Below are 18957 nucleotides of genomic sequence, written 5' to 3'. Positions count from 1 at the left end.
GGCCATTAGGACAAAAAAAATCAAATCTGAAACGGAACCGCGTACGCACGCGTGAAGCCGCCATTGGCTGATGTCAATAGCCATGGGATACTTGAACTGAATGGGTTACAGTTGCCGCTGGTGACATATGGCAGTGAGAGGATTCAGGGAGCGAGGGGTGAAAGTAGAAGAGCAACTGCCCCAATTAGCCCAAGGGAGGGGGATTAACAACCCATGCATGGTGGTGTTAGGACAAGCGTGGGGGGGAACAAAATATACAGCGGGACCTCGGGAGAGGAGAGCAGAGAACGGAGAGATTGAGCCGGGGGATCTGCGCTCAGCGACCGCTGCCTTGTTCCCTTCTCGGCGAGCGGGGGCCTGGCTCAGCAGCGGTAGCTGTCGTCATCGCACAGGTGTTTGGAAGGGGGAAATAGAGGTCCAAATCTGGCCCAGAGCCACCTTTACGCAATGTTTTTTTTTTTTTTTCTTTTTTTAAAATCTGATTTTTTAAAAATCCTGGATCCCTTGGGGGACCCCAACCTGTTCAATCTTTCCTGATAGCTGTAATCTCTCAGTTGTGGTAGCATCCTTGTAAATCTTTTTTGCACTTTCTCCAGTGCTTCTATGTTCTAGTTATAGTATGGAGACCAGAACTGTGCACCCTGACCAGGGTCCTATACAAGTTTAAAATAACTTCACTACTTTTGAATTCTATAACCCTCAAAATAACTCCAAGTGCTTTGTTAGTGTTTTTAATTTTTTGCTAACCTGCGATGCTACTTTTAGTGATTTTTTTGGCCTTAAAGTTATGTTGTAGTTATTGAAATAAATTGGTTGAAGTAGCAGACAAGGGAATTTCAACACAAACGCGTTAACCATTCATACACTAATATTCGTCCAGTGTAACTTCAAGGATATCCAGGATAACACTAAAGCTTTTTACAAGTATATAAAGAGAAACAGGGTGACTAATAGTAACAGAAAACGCTAGAAAAACTCAGCAGGTCAGGCAGCATCTGTGAAGAGAGAAACAGAGTTAACATTTCAGATCGATGACCTTTTGTCAGAACTGGAAAAAAGCAGGAAATGGAAAGCAAGTTTGGGGGCTGGGAAAAGGGGATGCTGCCTGGCCTGCTGAGTTTTTCCAGCATTTTCTGTTATTTCGGATTTCCAGCATCTGCAGTATTTTGCTATCGGACTAATAGTAATGTGGGCCCCTTAAAGACAAACGCAGGAGATTTGTAATTGTAATTGAAAATCAGGAAATGGCAGACTTGTATCGGTCTTCACAATAGCGGATGAGGATAAAGTACCAGAGATATAAGAAAAAAAAAAAAAAATCAACTGACTCGGTTTAATATAAGTTACGGATAAAATAATAATTCTGAAGACAAATCTATGATAGATTAAGTAAGTGGGCAGATGTGAGGTCTTCCACTTTGGACCTAAGAAAGATAGATCGTAGTATTTTCTAAATGGTGAGAAGCTATGAACTGTGGAGGAGTCCAAGAACAGAAATCACTAAAAACCTTTATCTCCAGGGGGCTGGAATACAAAGGGGTGGAAGTTATACTTCAGTTGCACAGAGCCTTGGTCAGACCCCAGCTGTGTTCAGTTCTGGGCACAGCAGCTCAGGAAGGGTATATTGGATTTGGAGTGGGTGCAGCGCAGACAGAATAATACCGAGGCTAAAAGGGTGATATTATGAGGACAGGTTGCACAGACGAGGCTTGTATTCCCTTGTGTATTCTTTTGATTGGGTGCGAAATCAAATAAACTGTAACTAATAAAACATTAAAGAAAACTTCACAACTTAAATTAAAATTTGATTGGCCGGGATGATGATGAACTCCAGACCCCGCGGTATACCCTTGTGTACTCTTCTGGATGCACCCTAAAATAAATAACTAACTAATGAAACGTCAAAGGAAACTTAACAAATTAAATTAAAATTTGATTGGCTGGGGTGATGATGTACTCCAGTCCCCGCGGTATTCCCTTGTCTATTCTTTTGATTTGGTGCATGAAAACAAATAAACTGTAACTAATAAAACTTTAAATGAATCATAACTTAAATTAAAATTGTGTTGGCCAGGGTGATGATGCACTCCAGTCCCTGCGGTATTCCCTTGTGTATAGAAGATTAAGGGGTGATCCAATTGAGGTGTTTAAGGTGATTAAAGGAATTGATAGGGTAAGTATGGAGAAACAATTTCCTCTGGTGGTATAGTACAGAATAAGGGGGCATAACCTTTAAAGTTAGAGCTAGGCCATTCAGGGGTGATGTGAGTAAGCATTTCTACACACAAAGGGTAGTGGAAATCTGGAACTCGGACCCTCAAAAAGCTGGTGAGGCTGGGTTAATTGAAAATGTCAAGGCTCGAGGGGCTGAATGACCTACTCCTGTTCCTAAGTTCCTTTAAATTAAAATATTTAATAACTTCCGCCTGTGGGCAAATGTATAAGTACATTTCTGTAGTGTAGTGTGCTGACTTCTGAAACTTTCCAAAAATTATCCAGTTTTTTTGAAGCCTTGTAAACCTAAATTAGTTCACAAAATCTACTTTGGTCCAGGTGTAGTAGCACAAAACGTTGTAAAAGGACTAAGTAATAACTTTTTTGAAAAATTTGAGACTGAATGGATGCTTATGGGAATTTCTTAAGTTTTTCACATTCGTCTAAGACGTACACTGGAAGCTTGTTTTACAGGAAACTTTCTGGTATCCAGCACCGACGGGACCGAGCTGGTGCCGTTAGATCAAAACTGCCATAGAAACCAGCGCTAATGTTAAAACATACGGAGCTCAGAGCTCCGTGTGAAGCAACAAACCCTGTTGCTTAGCAACAGCTTCAAAACAGTCGCGCAGCTTGCAAGCGTCTAGCTGAAGCTGTTGCTTAGCTACAGAGACGCTTGCAGAGCCAGGACTGGAGAAAAGAAGCAATGAAAAGAAAAAAATTATCTGAACCGACTCCTGAATTTTGCTGGTAGATAGAGCTTTCCGGACATTTAACCTCCGGATAAACGAAAGTTTCCTGTAATAAACGTATACTGTACAGTAACATCAAAATTGTCATGCAGGTAAATCAGTGACAAATACAAGAGTCAGGAATTTGTTTTCAAAAACTCCTCACAACTGCCCATATCTGTTTATATCTTTAAAAAAATACCGATGTTGCAAGGGTGTCTTGTGTAAAATTTTGTCACGGTCAGTTTATAAATTTGCTTTCCCGCAGACTTCACTTAATAGATTATTAATTGATTTCTCCTGGTTTTGTTCATTGACAAAAAATGTACATCAGTGTCAGTCTCTCTCTCTTCCTGTAACTGTCTAGTGGTGTAGGTGGGGCATTTTGGTGTTAGGTGGCTCCAACCTTATGGCAGACTTGGCAATGCTGTAGCTCCTAATTTGGAAAATCAGTTATGGTGTTACCAATCAGGTCACTAGAAGAAGGCGCTCTATTTTTTGATACAGGTATGTGTGCATATAAACAATTGTTATATAGAACATGATCTAAAGTAAACTCACGAGGAATAAGTTGCAGGGTCATAGAGTCATAACGGCACAGAAGGAGGCCATTCAGCCCATCGAGTCTGTGCTGGCTCTCTGTAGAGCAATCCAGTCAGTCCCATTCCCCCGTTCTATTCCCGTAGCCCTGCAAGTTTATTTCCTTCAAGTGCCTATCCAGTCTCCACTTGAAAACATTGAGTGTCTCCACTTCCACCACTTCTGTTGGCAGCAAGTTCCAGGTCCTCGCCACTCGCTGTGTAAAAAAGATTTTCCTCACATCCCCCCTGTATCTCTTGCCCAAAACCTTAAATCTGTGTCCCCTAGTCCTTGTACCATCAACTAGTGGGAACAGCCTTTCCCCGTCTAGCCTATTCAAGCCCATCATAATCTTGTACACCTCTATCAAATCACCCCTCGACCGCCTTTGCTCAAATGAAAACAAATCCGTCCTTGTAGCTAAGATCCCCCATCCCCAGAACCATTCTGGTAAATCTCCTCTGCACCCTCTCAAGTGCCTTCACATCCAGTGTTGCACTTTTATTTCTCCTTCCCCACCCCTTTGCCTCAAAGCCATTTTTCAGCTTGGCAGGTTGGCCACAGATACTTTGGGAGCATGCCCAAATTCTGATTTGGCTTCTCCTGTAAACTTCATAGTTTTCCCTTACTTTTTTCAATGATTTTCCTATATGCCCCACAATGAAGAAGCCAAAAAAATTATTTGTTTTAATGTGCAAAATGGTAAAACTAATACTTGTAACTTTCATAATAAGCTTGGATATTAAAAATGGCTATTTTTAATCACTGGTTGGATTCCTATGAGAAAGTGTTCTCCTTCATGCTTCTCTGATGCCACAGCTTTTAAAATCAGTGCAGTCTGTTAATGGGATGTTAGGACATGTCTCCTCTCAGCCATTCTCGTATTTTCCTCTAGATCACCAGCATTCCTTTCTATATCCGTATGTAAGCATTTTGTATGAAAATACCCACAAATACGTGAGCAGTAGGTTAGTAATGTCCTCATGATGCTGTTATTGGCAATCAGGTAATGTAAGTGAAGCCAGGACAGTCAATCTTTCCCTCTTTTGTGATGAAATGATTTGCTTCCACATGATCCTATAACTGATAGAACTTGGCCATATAAGTTTGAATGAAAGCTAGTCCTAGAATTCCTAACTTGTGGGTGTTAAATACTCAACTAAGGGCACTGTGGTACATACTCGTAGAAGAGAACAAATCCTAAATGATTAATATTGGTTTCCATTTCACCCTCCAGTGAGTCAATTCTGTATTTTTATCCCTAATTTTTATCCCTACCATCTGAGTATAGCACACTTGCTACTTTTTCTTATATTTGTCCTAGGATGTGGGCGTCACTGGCAAGGCCAGCATTTATTGCCCATCCCTAATCGAAAAGGTGGTGGTGAGCCGCCGCCTTGAACTGCTGCAGTCCGTGTGGTGAAGGTACTCCCACAGTGCTGTTAGGGAGGGAGTTCCAGGATTTTGACCCAGCGATGATAAAGGAACGGCGATACATTTCCAAGTCAGGATGGTGTGTAACTTGGAGGTGATGGTGTTCCCATGCACCTGCTGCCCTTGTCCTTCTAGGTGGTAGAGGTGGGTTTGCGAGGTGCTGACAAAGCAGTCTTGGTGAGTTGCTGCAGTGCATCTTGTAGATGGTACATACTGCAGCTACAGTGTGCTGGTGGTGGAGGGAGTGAATGTTTAAGGTGGTGGATGGGGTGCCAATCTAGTGGGCTGCTTTGTCCTGGATGGTGTCGAGTTTCTTGAGTGTTGTTGGAGCTGCACTCATCCAGGCAAGTGGAGAGTATTTCATCACACTTCTGACTTGTAAATGGTGGAAAGGCTTTGGGGAATCAGGAGGTGAGACATTCGCCGTAGAATGCCCAGCCTCTGGCCTGCTCTTGTAGCCACAGTATTCATGTGGCTGGTCCAGTTAAGTTTCCTGTCAATGGTGACTCCTAGGATGTTGATGGTGGGGGATTTGGTGATGGTAATGCAGTTAAATGTCAAGGGAAGGTGGTTAGACTCTAGCTTGTTGGAGATAATCATTGCCTGTCACTTGTGTGGTGTGAATTTTACAAGCCTGAATGTTGGCCAGGTCTTGCTGCATGAGGGCATGGACTGCTTCATTATCTGAGGAGTTGCGAATGGAACTGAACACTGCAATCATCAGCGAACATCCCCACTTCTGACCTTATGATGGAGGGAAGGTCATTGATGAAGCAGCTGAAGATGGTTGGGCCTAGGACACTGCCCAGATGTCCTGGGGCTGACAACAACTATCTTCCTTTGTGCTAGGTATGACTCCAGCCAGTGGAGAGTTTTCCCCCTGATTCTCATTGACTTCAATTTTACTAGGGCTCCTTGATGCCACACTTGGTTAAATGCTGCCTTGATGTCAAGGGCAGTCACTCTCGCCTCCCCTCTGCAATTCAGCTCTTTTGTCCATGTTTTTATTTTATTTTTTATGTTTGGACCAAGGCTGTAATGAGGCCCAGAGCCGAGTGGTCTTGGCGGAACCCACACTGAGTGTTGGTGAGCAGGTTATTGGTGAGTAAGTGTCGCTGGATAGCACTGTCAGTGACACCTTCCATCACTTTGCTGATTGAGAGTAAACTGATGGGGTGGTAATTGACTGGATTGGATTTGTACTTTTTGTGGACAGACATACCTGGGTAATTTTCCAAATTGTAGGGTAGATGCCAGTGTTTTAGCTGTACTGGAACAGCTTGGCTAGAGGCGTGGCTAGTTCAGGAGCACAAGTCTTCAGTATGATAGCCGGGATGTTGTCAGGGCCCATAGCCTTTGCTGTATCCAGTGCGCTCAGCCATTTCTTGATCTCGTGGAGTGAATCGAATTAGCTAAAGACTGGCTTCTGTGATGGTGGGGACCTCAGGAGGAGGCCGAGATGGATCATCCACTCAGCACTTCTTGCTGAAGATGGTAGTGCCACATAACACGATGGAGGGTGTCCTCAGTATGAAGACAGGACTTCGTCTCCACAAGGATTGTGCAGTGGTCACTCCTACCAATACTGTCATGGACAGATGCATCTGCGACAGGTAGATTAGTGAGGACGAGATCAAGTAGGTTTTTCCCTCGTGTTGGTTCTCCCACCACCTGCCGCAGGCCCAGTCTGGCAGCCACATCCTTTGGGACTCTGCTAGTTCAGTTAGTAGTGGTGCTACCGAGCCACTCTTGCTGATGGACATTGAAGTCCTCCACGCAGAGTACATTCTGTGCCCTTGCTACCCTCAGTGCTTCTTCCAAGTAGTGTTCAACACCGGAGGAGTACTGATTCATCAGGTGAGGGAGGGCGGTAGGTGGTAATCAGCAGGAGGTTTCCTTGCTCATGCTTGACCTGAAGCCATGAGACTTCATGGGGCCCGGAGTTAAAGCTGAGGACTCCCAGGGCCACTCCCTCCTGACTGTATACCACTGTGCCACCACCTCTGGTGGGTCTGTCCTGTCAGTGGGACAGGACATACTCCGGTATGGTGATGGAGGAGTCTGGGACATTGGCTGAAAGTTATGATTCTGTGAGTATGACTATGTCAGGCTTTTTCTTGACTGGTCTGTGGGACAGCGCTCCCAATTCTGGCACAAGTCCTCAGATGTTAGTGAGGAGGACTTTACAGGGTCGATTGGGCTGGGTGTGCCATTGTCATGTTCGAAGCCAGTGTCGAGGTCGATGCCGGGTGATCCATCCAGTTTTATTATTATTATTGTTTTTCGTAGCGGTTTGGTACAACTGAATGGCTTGCTAGGCCATTTCAGAGGGCAGTTAAGAGTCAACCGCATTTCTGTGGGTCTGGAGTCACATACAGGCCAGACCAGGTAAGGACGGCAAAGTTCTCTCCCTAAAGGACATTGGTGAACCAGATGGGTTTTTATAACAATCTGATAGTTTCATGGTCACCATTACTGATCCTAGCTTTTTATTCTGGATTTAATTAAATAACTGAATTTAAATTCAACAACTTGAATAAGACATTTGATAGAAGCATTATTTAATCAAAAATTGATGCTTGAAAACAGTAAATTATTTCTCTCTAAATCTCAACTGCAAATTATTTTTATAATCCAGTAATGGTTTTACTAACCATTTTAATACCATCCTGAATATCCTGTGAACTAAGTTCAACTGTAGATTTCCCTTTTAAACCCCAAAAATCATAAAAGGTAAGAACTATTTAATCTCCAGTAAATCATCTATTATGCCATTATATGCCATGTTTAATAAAATCTGTTTAACATTGTAATCTAATTTCAGGGTTTTGTGTGTAGTTGAAGCAGCATTACTTGATGACATCAATTATAAACTTGTTCATCTTCTGCAACACAGGAAGTCACTAATTTGAGGGATTGTGGGATGGTATCAAACCACTTTGCTGTGCAGCATTTTACATTATTACATCCCTAGATTGCTCATTCAGTGCAATATTTGAGGTTGCTAACAACTCCTCTCTTTAGAAACTTTTATAGAGAAACATTTTATCTCACCATCAGGATCTATTTCAAAAATCAAATGATTTCAAAGAATTATGATTAACTGAAACATGTATGATAGAGTTGAATTGACATATACAGGTAAGTAAACTTCCTCACAGAATCAAGCTCAGAGATTCAATAAGCTAATGGGTGGAAGACACCTCCCCAGGAGGTCAACACAGCCTCGTTGCACATTGCACAGGAGGGCACAAGCAGGGATGTCGTGCGCAAACCTTTCAATGATCTCATTAGATCACAAAACGTTAGTACAAAGCCACACTCACCTTCATCCTGCTGTGCCTCTCATCACAGCCCCATCACTCTGCCTTCCCTACCCTACTCCTGCACATTCTTACTTACATCAACTTACCTTACACCTCCACCCATCCCTCTCTATCTACATTATCACATCCCCATCTCACTAACCACCCCTCACACCCACCCTCATCCTAGTGCAATCACACCAACTAGCAACACAAGGGTAGCCACTTGGGTGTTTTATCCAATATTCGTGTAAAGGTTCTGTTAATGTGCTGTCAAACATTGAAACCTTTATTTTCAACACTTTACGTTCTTGGACAGATTCATGTGCACCTTTGGAAGTGGCTTAGTGAGTTGCAGTGAATGGTGACACATAACAGTACCCCCTTACAATGGTGGTGAGTGTGAAACCAATGGCTTGGACATTGTAGGGATGCTTTATGGTGTTGATGTGGGGTGATGCCAGCCTGGCGCATCATGTGGCAGCCAGGGTGTACTGTGTCAAGTGAAGTAAATCTGGCCATGGTGAGGCCATCCCTGGCCTCCCGGGCAGCACTGTGGTCAGGTGCTGATGCCCTTTGTTCTGTGCGGCATCAGGTGATTGTGGAGAAGGTTGGTGGTGTTGCTGGTGCTGGTGGTGTTGGGGCTGATTGTGCTGGGATTCTGAGGACCAAGGTGAGACAGTATAAAGGGCACCCATGTCGATGGAATAGATGACAGGTGAACTAGATATGGTCAGTGGTGAGAGAATTCTTCCAATGAGGTGATACTGGATGGAGAGTGGAAAGTCTGCAGAATCTGTGCTGGAAATGGACTGAGAAACAGTTTGTGGCTGAGGAAAGTGAAGATCTGTCAGGTGGGAGCTTTTACTGTGCATTTGAAGCTGTCAAGTAATCAGCTGGAGCAATGGCCACTGAACTCCCACTTCGGGTTGACAGCGTGGTCCTTCAACAGCGTGGTTCCTGTGGGCATGAAGTTAAAGTGAAAAGTTAAGCTTAAGAAAGGAAATAATGAGATTAATTGGGTCCCCCGCCACTGCCTGTCAGGTCTGCTCAACGCTGACAGACCCGACATTGGGAAAGGAGCGTGGCGACGGGTTGACAGCAGGGTCCCGATCCGCTGTCCAAAAAAAAACATTTTCCCACCCGACCCGCCACCGATCGTGCCCGCTGACCCCCCCCTGCAAAATTCCAGCCTGCATGTCTCGGTAAGGATTCCTTAATTTGATTGGTTAAGGAAACGCACCATTGCTTGCCATGTTCGCACAGGTCCCAGATACCCTGTAAAGGGTGCCGCACAGTTTTGACTGTCTAATAACCGTAAGTTCCAGTTCAAAATCCCACGGGCAAATGTAAGTGTAATGACCGGCGAGCACCTTTCGTTTACTGCTGACCGCAAAATCCGGGCCAATATCTTAAGCGCTTTTTGAAAGTGTCCAAAAATCAGCAGACTAGATGGAACAATATAAAATGGATATCAATGTTAATTAGCTCTTTGGCTCCCCTGATTACTCACTGGGTAATTGCATTGGGTGGCGGGGGGAATTTTCCTGGGTCTACGCCCAGGTTCACTGGATTGTCTGGGTGCAGGAGACATTGAAATATCAGGTATGATGTGATATTGAGCCATATAGATGAATAGGCTTCCAAGTTCAGTCTCTGGTCTGGACTATGCCAAATGGTCAGAACATAAAAATTATCCACCGTGTCCATAGTCTAGTGAAAGACACACTCCTGATTGCAATCCAGTGACCCCTGCTAGAAATAAATGTTGCAGAGCTTGGGTTAGGACAGGATTTGGCTTGGTAGTGATGGACACTTTTTCCCACCTCCTCCACCCCCACTCCCATGATCAAATAGCTTGTTGATATTCACTGTTTAGACTCACTGACTGGTGGAATGCCAGAGGGCAGTCAGCACTGGTGGAATATGCCTCTGAATGAAAGCAGGAAAGATTTTTTTTTAAGTAGTCTTGAGCTGCTTTTGTATTCGTTTAAATTGGATTCTGGGAGTCTAGTGTTGGTGAGCTATTAAATCAATTTTTCCAGTGGCAGACTCATACCCTGGCATTCAAACTTAAAACCGTATAAAAACAGCTTTTGTGATGTTTAATTTTTAGATTCTTTTTAGTGCGATTTGCTAAGTACATGACCAATGTTTCACTTTGCAGCAGGAATAGCTCCTATAAGTACATATAAATTGTCTTTCTTGCTTAGTTTCATTTATTTCTTTTCTCACTTGCAATTTTTTTTACTTTCATTGTAGGTTTTTTTCTCTCCGTCAACCCACTCCTGCATGAATTGCCTAGTTATCGGTCGCTGGTTAGAGGGCCTTCAATTAGTCTAACTGCAAGCAGACGGAAAAGTGCCTTCTCCAGTTTTTTAAATGCCTCACTAAGTAGGAGAAAATCTGATCCACCGACAGATGATTTTGAAGACGATAGGCCATTGCGAGAATTGCCTGTTAGCATTAAAGAGAAAAAGCGAATCAGGTTAGACTGTCTATACTGTAGGACGGAAAACTACTATTGCATATGAATATGATCAAAGCACTGATCGGTTAGTGGACATGCTGTTAATGATGCACATAAGTGGAACTTAATAAACTGCTGATGTACCATTTAGTCTTTGATGTTTTACTGCTGCAGTTTTTAGACTGCTAGAACTGATCCATGGCAGTATTAAGAAGAAAAAAAGAAACAAACAACTTGCCTTTATACAGCACCTTTCATGTCCTCGGGACTTCCCAAAGTATTTTGCACCTAATTAATTAGTTTGAAGTATAGTCACTGTTGCTTTGTAGGTAAATACGTCACAACAATTTGCATACACAGTCCCCGAAAAGAGCACCTGAGATAAATGACCAGAAATCTGTTTTGGACGATGTAAGGATTGTCCAGGATAGAGGGAAAACTCCCATCTCTTCTTTGAATAATGCCACGGGATCTATAATGCCCACCCAAAAAGATATCTGAAAGATGGCACTTCGACAATACAGCGCATCCTTAGTACTGCACTGATGTGTCAGTAGACTTCTGACATCTGCTTCTTTGCACTGCACCGACCATGTGGCGTCTGCCCGCAACATGGCCGCCGCACACGTGCACCGCCACATGCCATTCACTACATCCCCTGCTTCAGAGTGAGCTGCACAAGAAGATGGCTGCACTCGTGAGTGTAGCAGTTTTCTTGAGTATCAAAACTGATAGCGTCCATTACATTAGATTTCCCTCCTCATGCGTTGCATGTTTGCGCTCAACTGCCACATTTTTCTTTTTGTTGTAGTTGAACAGAGTTTCTTCTTCACATTCATCATTTCTTTCTTCTTGTCATATTCATTAGACGGTTCCTCTTAGTTGCTGACTTGTTCAAACAGTTGAGTTCTCTCTTTGGGTTTCTTCATTGCAATGTTCTCCACAGCTCCCTGAAACACCAGACAATATCTGTCTTTCAGCAGAATATGTGTTTTACATTAGAGACATTCAAATTCACTCCTTCCCTTGATTTTGTTCGACTATGTTCAAATTCATTTTTCTTTGCTTTTCTCATAGCTTTTAGCATTTTTTTCATTCAGTTTTGGGCTCTGGTTTTGCATCTTTTCTTCAGTTTATGGGTTATGCTTTTGATTCCTTGTTCTTTTCATCCTCATTGGATTTAGATTCTGGTTTGGAGGGTTTCTCTGGCTCCTCCTTTTATATCTTTGCTGTTTCTTTAGCCTCTGGCTCCTTTTCTGCACTTTCTATCTCCTCTGTTTCCTTATCTTTTACTTTTAGGTTCAACTGGTTTTTTTTCATCCGCCTTTTTCACTGGTTCATTTTGGTCATTGGTAGGTATTTTTCTCACTTTTCCTTTGGTTGCTCCTTTCCTCCCTTTTTCTACTTTTTTTTTCTCTAGCTTTCTCTTCTATTGATTTTGATTTTCTTCTTCCTCAGCTTTTTCAGTTTTCAATGCTTCTTCTTTCACGGTTTCTTCATCAGATTTAGTTTCTTAGTCACCCTTGCCTTCTGCTTTTTCAGCCTCTTCCTCTGCTGCTGCTTGTGTATTTTCCTTGAATTTGGAACGTGAGTTTTTGTAATCGAGAGTTTCTCTTTACCTTTTCCACTGGCCTTTGCAGTATGATGCACATTTCCTCTGTTTTTTGATTATTTGCACTATCTCCTAGCATTGTATGCAGTTTCTAATATATATTTCTACCTCATTCACTCAAGTTCACGTAATATCCCTTTCACAGATAAATGTAATCCACTCATTCCTTCATGAATTTTCTTCAGTAGCTCTTTGCGCTTTTTTTGGCAGGGTTAATCCGTTTTAGATTGAATATACATAGCTGTTTGTTGGCATTTAATTCATAGGAATTGCCCCTCCAACCGTGTTCCAATTTGTCAGTGCTGCCGCTTTGAATTTGGTGCCAAATTTGCTGTAATTCTGTGTCTCCTTCACACAGGATTGGTTCCTGTGGGTCAGAGTTTGTCACAGGCCTAGAATTATTACAGACTATAAAATAATACTCACAGGCCCATGACAATGAGTAGGTTTTCAGTTGTTGCACAGCTCCCCTCTTGTATTCTGCTTCTGACTCACTGAACCAAGCCAAGGGACATCTGCTCGTTTAAAACAAAATTGTAGTTTCAATAGTCAGTAGGTAGTCATGCTACTGCTACGTAACACTCCCACCTTTACATCCTCTACTTATATAACCTAATTTGGAAACCTGTTGGAGATGCCACTGTGTTGATTCTTGAGTAACATAATACTTTATTGCCACTCAAGATCTGTGCACATCCTTCAGTTGAAATAGATCCATATGTTAAAAAAGTTTATATAAAAAAAATATGGGCCAGGAGTTTCCTTGGAGCTGCTCCCGCTCATCCGCTGTAACTTCGGCGGAAGTGCAATGGAAACCTCGTTTATGTGCGTAAACGGGGTTTCTACAGCATTTCCAGTGAAGGGAGCAGCTCAGAAAATTCCCAGCCTAGATCTCAGCATAGCGTACAAAAGCAAAGAGTATGCTAAACCTAAACAAATCCTGGGTTAGGCCACAGTTAGAATATTCTGTCCAGTTTTGCGTGCGTTAACTTGTTTTTGCTTTTTAAATTTTTTATTCTATTACTGTTTTATTAGAGCTAGTCAAGATTATCAAACGTACATGTTAACAAAACGGGAGCAAGGCATTTTATTTAGAAAAAAGGCATGGAGACGGTTTGCTCAAGCAACTAAGGAGCGTATATCCAGCCTGTATCTTTGGAAAAAAGACATTCATGATATAGAAGGTGAGGAAATTTGAATTGCCATTCACCTAAACAATTGAGCCAATCTGTTTTAAGTAATTAAAATGTTGGATTGCATCACTGTGCTTTGGTAAAATGTTAATAGCTCTTTTTTATTTTGTAAATGTGAGTTCGTCATTGCAAAAAGAGGAAAGATGTCTGTCAATCCTTAGACTAGTCTATTTGCCCAATAGTTTGCTGCCTGAGTAAAATTGGAGCAGAAGGCACAGTAGGAGAAAGAGGACTGCAGATCATGAAGTGGCTGGGGTTTGGTGGGAGGAATAGTTTACCTAGTCAGGTTACAATCATTTATTTATTATGAAACACTGTGGTGGGGGAGGGGAATGTTTATTATGCTGAAGGAAGAGTACAAAGGATGGAAATGGATTTTATTGTGGCTTCCTTCTCTAACTCAGTGTCTGTTCCACAGGCAAAGAGCCATGATAGTGTTAAGAATGATACATGTTTATCATTTTGAACAAAACGGTATTGCAAAAAAAAAACGCTGAAAAGAACTACCAGTGAGACCATCAGTTATGGATGGGTCCCTCACATGTTTGAGTGAGGTCATCCACTTTGAACCTAAGAAAGAAAGTGTGCAGGAGCAGAGAGATTTAGGGGTCCATGTACAGAAATCACTAAAAGCTAAGTACAAAAAAGAATTGAGAAGTCTAATGGAATGTTAACCTTTCTCTCAAGGGGTCTGAAATACAAAGGACTGGAAGCTATGTTCCAGTTGTATTAAGCTCTGGTTAGATTGCACCTGGAATACTGTGTTCAGTTCTGGCCACCGCATCTCAGGAAGGATATATTGGCCTTGGAGGGGGTGCAGCGCAGATTCACCAGAATGATACAGGGACTAAAATGGTTAAAATATGAGGACAAATTGCATAGACTAGGCTTACGAACATATGAACAATGACGGACATTAAAGACCATCTGGTCCATCGAGCCTGTCCCACACAATTGCAATACTTGTAATGTGTATCACAACATATACACTCCACCTCGCCCAAAACCATGTGATCTCCTGGCTTGTATTCCTTGAGTGCTTGGAAACTCTCCCAAAAAGCCTGTTGAGACTAAGCCAATTGAAAATTTTAAAACCGATCGATAGATTTTTGTTAGGTAAGGGTATTAAGCGATATGGAACCAAGGCAGGTAAATGGAGTTGCGATACAGATCATTCATGATATAATTGAATGGCAGAACAGGCTCGATAAGGTCTACTCATGTTCCTAATGTTGTTAAGTGGTTCTTGAACTTTTTTGATTTTTCTTTTTATCTTTCAGGCAAATTTGGCACCGGAATCCAATCTTACTTCTCCTTCCTCCGTTTTCTGGTTTTGTTGAATTTTGTGATTTTTCTATTAATGTTTACTTTTGTCATACTTCCGACGATCATTTCAAAGCATGGAGTTGTTAACATTACGCATGCAGTTTCCTCCTCTCTCGTAGGTAATTCATGTGTGTTAAACTTAGGAATGCAGATTTTGTTTTTGGAAACTTAGGAGTTAATCATGGTGCTCACAAGACTTGTTACAGTCTAATTCAACAGCTGATGGATCAGTTGTTGCAGAGAACAATTTGACTTATATTTTTCAACCTTCACATACAGATAAGATGTTGCTGGCATCTCAGAAAAATGAAGTCGACTTGGATCATAAAATGGATTCATGGTGCTGCTGGGATATTTTCCCGCTCCATTCTGTATACACTCCTGTTGTGGACCACACTTCCCATTAGTGTTTTCCTGCTGTCAGCGGCTGCTTTACACACTGTTGACAGAAAAGGCTTTTTTCCTCATCAAATCAATACAGTATAGAAGCTACCAGTCCTGGGGATAGTTCTGCAACAATGTTCATGTGTTTTGAGGTTTTTACTTTTTTTGGTAAATTTTTAAGAGGTTTAGCTTTTGTTCAGTTATTGTGCCATTTTCTTAGGCTGTTGCTTACCATGCCTCAGTTTTGGTACATCGTTATCAGTTGGCTTGATTCTGACCAACCCATCTTTGGTCTCTGGTTGATAACAGTTTCCATTTTAAATCTTTTTTCCACCTATAACATTTGCATATCAATGAGTTCTATCTATCTCTGGTTGGGATCCTGACCGAGCATAGTGGGTGGGGATGCCTAATGGCTGGGAATGGGCTAGGCCACATTCTGTGTGTCAGCGGTGGCTCAGTTGGTAGCACCCTCGCCTCTGAGTCAGAAGGTTGTGGGTTCAAGTCCCACTCCAGAGTCTTGAGCACAAAATCTAGGCTGACACTCCAGTGCAGTATTGAGGGAATGCTGCAGTGTCGGAGGTGCCGTCTTTTGGATGAGACGTTAAACCGAGGCCCTGTCTGTTCTGTCAGGTGGATGTAAAAGATCCCATGGCACTATTTCGAAGAAGAGTAGGGGAGTTATCCCCGGTGTCCTGGCCAATATTTAACCCTCAATCAACATCACTAAAACAGATTATCTGGTCACTTTAAGGGGGGAACTACTTTTTACAGCTCATGTATACTGTAGTACCGGCAGTGACCACACCTGTATATAGCACTGAGTAGTAATCTGTACAGATCAGTTCCAGTGTGAGCCACGTTTAGTAAACACCTGTTGTACCGTTCTCCGCAGTCTGTCTTATTATACACAGAAACAACATTGGCGACAAGGCAAGTTCGAACCTACCTGCAACACTGCATCATCTCCCGGGGATTCGTTCCTGGAGATCAGTGGATTGGAGGTCAAGGCCAGAGACTCGGGCGTCGACCACGGGCAACCGCCCAGTCATCCAGCAGAGACTCGAGAATTGCGGGGGAGGCTGTCGAGAGCCAGGCTTGGCTTTCCAGTCGAGGTGGTCCAGCGAAACGGGCTGGCAACAGGTAGTGCGCAGACCCTTCCCGGACAGCGGCGGGCTAGAGCCCGACCGAGCGGCACAGCAAAGGGCCGAGCAGCGTCGACGGGGGAGAGAGAGAGAGGGCAGAGCGCACAGGGCGCAGCCGGTGTTCAGGGGCCGAGCAGCGTCGAAGAGAGGGAGAGAGAGACGCGCAGAAACCCGCGAGGCGCCGCCATTGCCACGAGGACCGCCGAGAGCGGCGTTGGCAGCAGCGCAGGAGAAGCGTGCGAAACCTACAGGGCGCCGCCATTGCCACGAGAACCGCCGGGAGCGGCGTTGGCAGCAGCGGGGAAGGAAGGAAAGCGCGGGAGATGCCATTTTAAGCCATTGGGAGACGCCATTTTAAACCACACCCAAAATGCCGAAGAGTGGCAGTATCACCGCATTTGACAATGAAGTCGAAGATTGGACTACATATGTCGAACGAATAGAGGTGTACTGCAAGGCAAATGAGGTGTCAGATGACAAGAAAGCGTCGGTATTGTTAAATTTAATGGGTGCAAAGACGTATGGTTTATTACGAAATCTAGTAACCCCAGCGAAGCCAATGGAAAAGAGTTTTGAAGATATAGTAACGATACTACAGGAACATTTAAACCCCACACCGCTGCTGATAGCAGAAAGATTCAAGTTTCACAAACGGAACCAGCATAAGGATGAAAGCAATGCTGATTATTTAACAGAATTGCGCAAACTATCGAAACACTGCCAGTTTGGAGCGGGACTGGCAGATACCTTAAGGGACAAGTTTGTGTGTGGGCTTTAAAGTGAAGGAACCCAGAAACGGCTTTTATCTGAAAAGGACCTTACATTGAAAAAGGCTTTCAGCATTGCGGTATCATATGAAGCAGCAGCACGGGGCGCTGCAGAGATACAACAGAGACCGCAAGAATATGGCACAAACGAAATGTCATATGGAACAGAGAAGTGCTATCGCTGCGGCAGAACAACACACGACCAGAATGATTGCTGGTTCAAAGACAAAGTGTGCAGACAGTGTGGAAAAGTAGAACACATAGCACGAGTCTGCAGGTCGGGAAAGAAAACCAGCAATAAGAAACCTACCAAAGGAAAGTACAAGAAGGTACATAAGATGACGGAGAATAGTTCAGACGAACAAAAGAGTGATAATGACTCCGAAAGCAGGGAACTGAGTTGCCTGAAACTACATAATGTGATCACAACGGAGGATCACCGAACCATTTGGGTCACTCTCAAGATAGCAGGAGTCCAGGTAAAGATGGAATTGGACACAGGATCAGCCCTAACAGTCATAAACCGACGGGACTACGAGCGGCTATTCTCACACATACACTTGAGAGACACAAAAATTATTTTGAAGACGTACACGGGGCAAAAAGTCTACCCCAAAGGAAAAATAAGGCTGACCGTTATATACAACGGTAAGGAAACACCAAAACTAGACCTGTACGTATTGCAAGATGGAGGACCACCATTACTGGGACGTGAATGGATCCGGAAAATACAACTGGATTGGCATTCCATATAGGCACTGACTGTGGCTGACAAAAAGGATGACGATGTCACACCTGGGCGACTGTCAAAGATCCTAACTGACGCGAAAGAAGTGTTCTAGCAAGGACTCGGAACACTAAAAGGCATGACAGCGACGGTTAAAATTGAAGAAAACGCAAGCCCAAAATTTTTTAAGGCCAGACCGGTACCTTATGCGATCCGCCCAGCCGTCGAAGCAGAGCTGGAGAGTCTGGAACGTTCAGGTGTACTGTCCAAGGTAGACTGGAGCGAGTGGGCTACACCCATCGTCCCTGTGATGAAAAAGTCGTTGAGCAGCACGCCTGGGGAACCAAGGAAGGTTCGCATCTGTGGGGACTTTAAGGTAACAGTGAACCCGGTCCTTCACACCGTACAATATCCACTTCCGCAGATTGAAGATATTTTCGCCTCGCTATCTGGAGGGAAACGCTTCACTAAGATTGATCTGGCCCAGGCGTATCTGCAAATGGAGGTAGAAGAAGCATCAAAAAAATACCTCACAATCAACACCCATAAAGGTCTCTACCAATACAACCGGCTGGTATTCGGGGTAGCATCAGCTCCGGCTATTTGGCAGAGGGCAATGGAACAAGTCCTGCAAGGGATCCCAGGGACCCAGTGTTATTTGGACGACATCCTGGTCACGGGCGAAAATTACAGCGATCACCTTGCCAACCTGGAGCAGGTGCTCACTAGATTGCAGGAATATGGGCTCCGAGCTAACCGCCCCAAATGCGAGTGTTTTAGAAAACAGATCTCGTATTGTGGCCACGTTATCGATAAAGAGGGGTTACATAAGTCCCCAGAGAAGATTGAGGCAGTAGTCAAGGCTCCAGCACCGGAAAATGTGTCACAACTGAGGTCGTCCCTCGGGCTGGTAAACTACTACCATAAGTTCTTGCCAAATTTGTCTACAATACTACACCCACTGAACACCCTACTGCAAACTGGGGTGCCATGGAAGCGAAGTGACGAATGTAGACGAGCTTTCCAGAAGAGCAAAACTCTAATCACATCGAAAGAGGTGTATTGGCCCA

The 18957-nt window shown here is 43.5% G+C and overlaps 1 protein-coding gene across 2 annotated transcripts in view; it reads left to right on the top strand.

Moving 5' to 3' along the window:
* Nucleotides 1-18957, top strand: part of tmc7 (transmembrane channel like 7) — a 62264-nt gene that overhangs the window by 2790 nt on the left and 40517 nt on the right. For both annotated transcript variants that reach the window (XR_015079963.1, XM_086000828.1), the window contains exons 2-4: nt 10526-10751; nt 13381-13529; nt 14819-14983. Coding sequence is in view for 1 of the 2 variants with exons in the window: in XM_086000828.1 (XP_085856954.1) it covers nt 10526-10751; nt 13381-13529; nt 14819-14983 (540 nt within the window). In the remaining variant the exon portion in view is untranslated. The remainder of the gene's footprint in view (nt 1-10525; nt 10752-13380; nt 13530-14818; nt 14984-18957) is intronic.

Source organism: Somniosus microcephalus, chromosome 11 (genome assembly GCF_052327205.1).
Source record: "Somniosus microcephalus isolate GS21.2 chromosome 11, FLI_Smic_1.0, whole genome shotgun sequence".
NCBI classification, from domain to species: Eukaryota; Metazoa; Chordata; class Chondrichthyes; order Squaliformes; family Somniosidae; genus Somniosus; species Somniosus microcephalus.
Note: the sequence above shows the minus strand (reverse complement) of the source record. Positions and strands in the feature narration are given on the sequence as shown.